General features: G+C 39.1%; 1 protein-coding gene across 1 annotated transcript; it reads left to right on the forward strand.

Moving 5' to 3' along the window:
• Positions 1-47: 47 nt before the first annotated feature.
• Positions 48-2,878, forward strand: LOC111468983 (RAP domain-containing protein, chloroplastic). The gene is made up of 3 exons (XM_023114167.1): positions 48-2,117; positions 2,222-2,304; positions 2,581-2,878. Exons 1-3 carry the CDS (start codon positions 281-283, stop codon positions 2,650-2,652), a joined length of 1,992 nt encoding a protein of 663 aa, XP_022969935.1. The 5' UTR covers positions 48-280; the 3' UTR covers positions 2,653-2,878.
• The last annotated feature ends 766 nt before the right edge of the window (positions 2,879-3,644 follow it).

Genomic DNA, 3,644 nt, shown 5'->3' on the forward strand with positions numbered 1-3,644 from the left:
TTTTTTTTTTTTTTTTTTTTTTTTTTTTTGGGTAATAATGGATTTACAAATATTCGGAAGAAAATCACTTGACCGTATGATAATTAGGATGGCGTCGGGTTGGGACCTTTAGCAACGCTGTACTTGTTCATCTCAAGAAGCGGCACTTTCGGCCTCCGATAGGTATGTTGCCATTTCTAAGATATTAACATTTCTGCAATTCTCACTTAATTCACGATTTTGCCTTACGAAATAGTGCTCAAGTCTTATCGGAAGAGAAAAGTTGTATAAGAAATTGAATATGGAAGTGTTGTTGGGCACATTTCCTGCGCTTAGTTTCTCAAATTCTTGTTTTTTCTCGCACAAAACACGTCCGGCTATTAAATTAGCATCTGGAGTTTTGACGCGAAAACTTAATGTAAGCCATATTCAAAGAAATTGTGTAAACTCAGATGGCCCTGCCGTCAGCAGCACCACCAGTATTAAGTTTGACAGCGAAAATGGGGGTTTTAGAGGTAACAGTGACAATATGGAGTGGGAAGTGGAATTGCTTGAAGAGCTTGATCCGTTGGGGTTTCAACCACCGAAGAAGAAGAAAAAACAAATAAAATCGAAGTTTCTTGATGACGATGAGGGCATGGACTGGTGCTTGAGGGCTAGGAAGGCCTCTCTTAGAGCCATTGAGGCAAGAGGCTTCACTTCTACAGAGGAAGATTTGTTTACTGTGAAGAAGAAAAGAAAGAAGAAGAAGAAGAAGATCTTGGGAAGCAAGGCTAATGGGGTTAATAAGAATAAGAATGCCTTGGAGGAAGAACTGGAGTCTGATTCAGATTTGGATTTGGATTTGGATTTGTTGGATAGTGTAAGTATTAATGACGCTAACCATTTGAGTAAGAGTGTGAGCATAATGGGTGGTGGGATGTTTGAGCAAAGGAAGGAGAAGACAATGGAGGATTTTATTCAAACATTGTCCCAATACTCGGGGCCTTCGGATCGTAAAAAGGAAGTCAATTTGAACAGAGCAATTATAGAAGCACAGACTGCAGATGAAGCATTAGAGCTTATTTCTGATATGATCCTTGCTGTTCGGAAAGGATTGAGTCCTTCTCCTTTGTCTCCTTTGAACATTGCCACAGCACTTCATAGGATTGCTAAGAATATGGAAAAAAATTCGATGTTGAAATCATACAGGTTAGCTTTCGCTCGTCGAAGAGAAATGTCGATGCTGGTTGGCATTGCCATGATGGCATTGCCGGAGTGCTCGGCGCAAGGCATCTCCAACATTACTTGGGCAATTTCCAAGATTGGAGGCGATCAACTTTTTCTGTCAGAGATGGATAGAGTTGCAAAAGTTACCTTGACCAAGATAGAGGCGTTGAATTCTCAGAATGTTGCTAACATTGCTGGAGCATTTGCTTCAATGCAACATTCTGCTTCTGATCTCTTCTCGGAATTAGCAAAAAGAGCATCACATATAGTCCATACATTTCAAGAACAGGAACTAGCTCAGGTATTGTGGGCTTTTGCCTCTTTAAATGAATCTGCTGACCTTTTGCTGGAATCTTTAGACAATGTTTATAGTGATGCAAGTCAATTTACATGCTACCTGAATGAAGGAACATTAAATAGTAATCAAGAAAGCACTGTTGGTGTCATTAGTGATCTTGAATTAGATGGAGCACTAGGCTCTCCAGTGCTCAAATTTAATCGGAATCAGTTAGGAAATATAGCTTGGTCTTATGCTGTATTGGGGCAAATGGACCGCAGTTTCTTTTCCCACATTTGGAGAACCATAGGCTACTTTGAGAAGGAAAATATTTCAGAGCAGCATAGGAATGATATCATGTTTGCTTCTCAACTATATATTGTGAATCACTGCTTGAAGCGGGAATATTCGCATCTTCGGTTATCTTTAAGCTCCGATCTCGAAGAGAAAGCCAGTCTTGCTGGGAAAACTAAGAGGTTCAATCAGAAAACGACTTCATCATTTCAGAAAGAAGTATCCCGTCTTCTTGTTAGCACAGGTCGTGAGTGGGTCAGGGAATATGTATTTGATGGTTACACTTTAGACGCCGTTCTAGTAGATAAGAAGGTTGCTTTGGAGATTGATGGTCCAACCCATTTCTCTAGAAACACAGGTTAGGTTTCTGTATATCTTTAGCAATACAAAGTCTCGTAAGCCTGGTTAATATGCCTTTTAGAAACCAAACCAAAAAAGTAAGCTGCTTCTACTATTCTACAGGGATACCTTTGGGACACACCGTGCTGAAACGCCGTTACATAACTTCTGCAGGCTGGAAGGTGGTATCATTGTCTCACCAGGAGGTCTGTGTTGCAATCTTGTATATTGAATATGAATTATTTGTTGACTGTTGCTCTGAATTGTAGAATCCTTCAAGTGTCTCAATGTGTTTATAAGCATGACTTTCAAATTTTCATAACTGCCCGATCTAGTGGTCAATTCTAGCCATTATGGTAGCATACTTGTGAAGTCAATTTTCATAAATGGAAAAACATGTTTCTTTTCCTGATCTGTTTTCTTTTTCAAAAGAAGGGTCTGAAGCTCTCTAATGTATACAATGGCGTTTTTTTTTCCTGTAGTGGGAGGAATTACAAGGTGAGGATGAGCAACTAAACTATCTACGAGAAATCCTCAAAGATCACTTAGATTAAAGGTAGCATGAATGACGAATAGCCCTTATCGACGGGAAAGGTATGTTGCTGTATCAACTGTTTGCATTTGTGAAGTAAATCCACATACAATCAACCAACCCATGATAATCATTGAGCTGCTTTGGATGAGTTTTTTTAATGTTGTTGATGGGGATGGATGTGATTATGAGAACATTACCAATTTGTGTATATTTAGCATCTATAGAAAGTTTTGATTTTGGTTTTCTTCAAAGATTTACACACACACGCACGCACACACCTATACTGCATGAGCGTTTGTTTTTAGCATGCCAACCGATGTTAGTGAATTTCCCAGTACACATGTCATGGCGATCTTCTGTATGATATTTTGTTCTAACTGAAATGGAGATGAATGTTTGTGATGAATATATGAGAAGCGATGGGAATAGGCATTGTGATTTAAGGGTGTTGACCCTTAATTGGCCCTCCAATACGTTAGTTAAGTTAGATTAGATCTTGTGCATGTGAGGTAAGAAAAAATGTTAGGAGCTTTGCACCTTAGAGAGAGGCTTATAAAATCTTGGACACAATGGCTGATAGAAAGAAGATGAATGAATGTTATGAAAGGCAAATGCGTGTGGAGGGCGTCCAAAGGTATATTAGGAAAGAAGAAAAAGAGGGGATGTATTGGAAAGGAAAGGCAAATAGAAAATGGAACCAAAATTGGGACGTAAGCTCAAAGGGTTGGGTTAGGTTGGCGTAGGCGTAAGTAATAATGACACGGCTGCTGTCCTCCTCCTCCTCCTCCTCCTACCTTCATTAAATGTTTTTCTCTTTCTTCCCAAATTATTTGAAAACAAAAACCGTGGGCGTTGTCCACAAAACTACTTTTCCCATATCTCATTCTCTTTCATTCATTCATTCATGCACCCTCTCTCTCTCTCTCTCAAATCATCTCTCTTTTCCATTCTCCACTTCATTCCCATATCATTTGTCTCCCTTTTTTTTTTTTTTTTTTTTTTTAATTCCTC

This window comes from Cucurbita maxima, unplaced genomic scaffold (genome assembly GCF_002738345.1).
Source record: "Cucurbita maxima cultivar Rimu unplaced genomic scaffold, Cmax_1.0 Cma_Scf00038, whole genome shotgun sequence".
Lineage (NCBI taxonomy): Eukaryota > Viridiplantae > Streptophyta > Magnoliopsida > Cucurbitales > Cucurbitaceae > Cucurbita > Cucurbita maxima.

Excerpts from the sequence above, each read along its gene's own strand:
- LOC111468983 (XM_023114167.1), top strand. The coding sequence starts at position 281 with ATGGAAGTGTTGTTGGGCACATTTCCTGCGCTTAGTTTCTCAAATTCT. Across the intron at positions 2,118-2,221 it reads CCATTTCTCTAGAAACACAG|GGATACCTTTGGGACACACC; the intron begins GTTAGGTTTCTG and ends ACTATTCTACAG. Across the intron at positions 2,305-2,580 it reads TATCATTGTCTCACCAGGAG|TGGGAGGAATTACAAGGTGA; the intron begins GTCTGTGTTGCA and ends TTTTTCCTGTAG.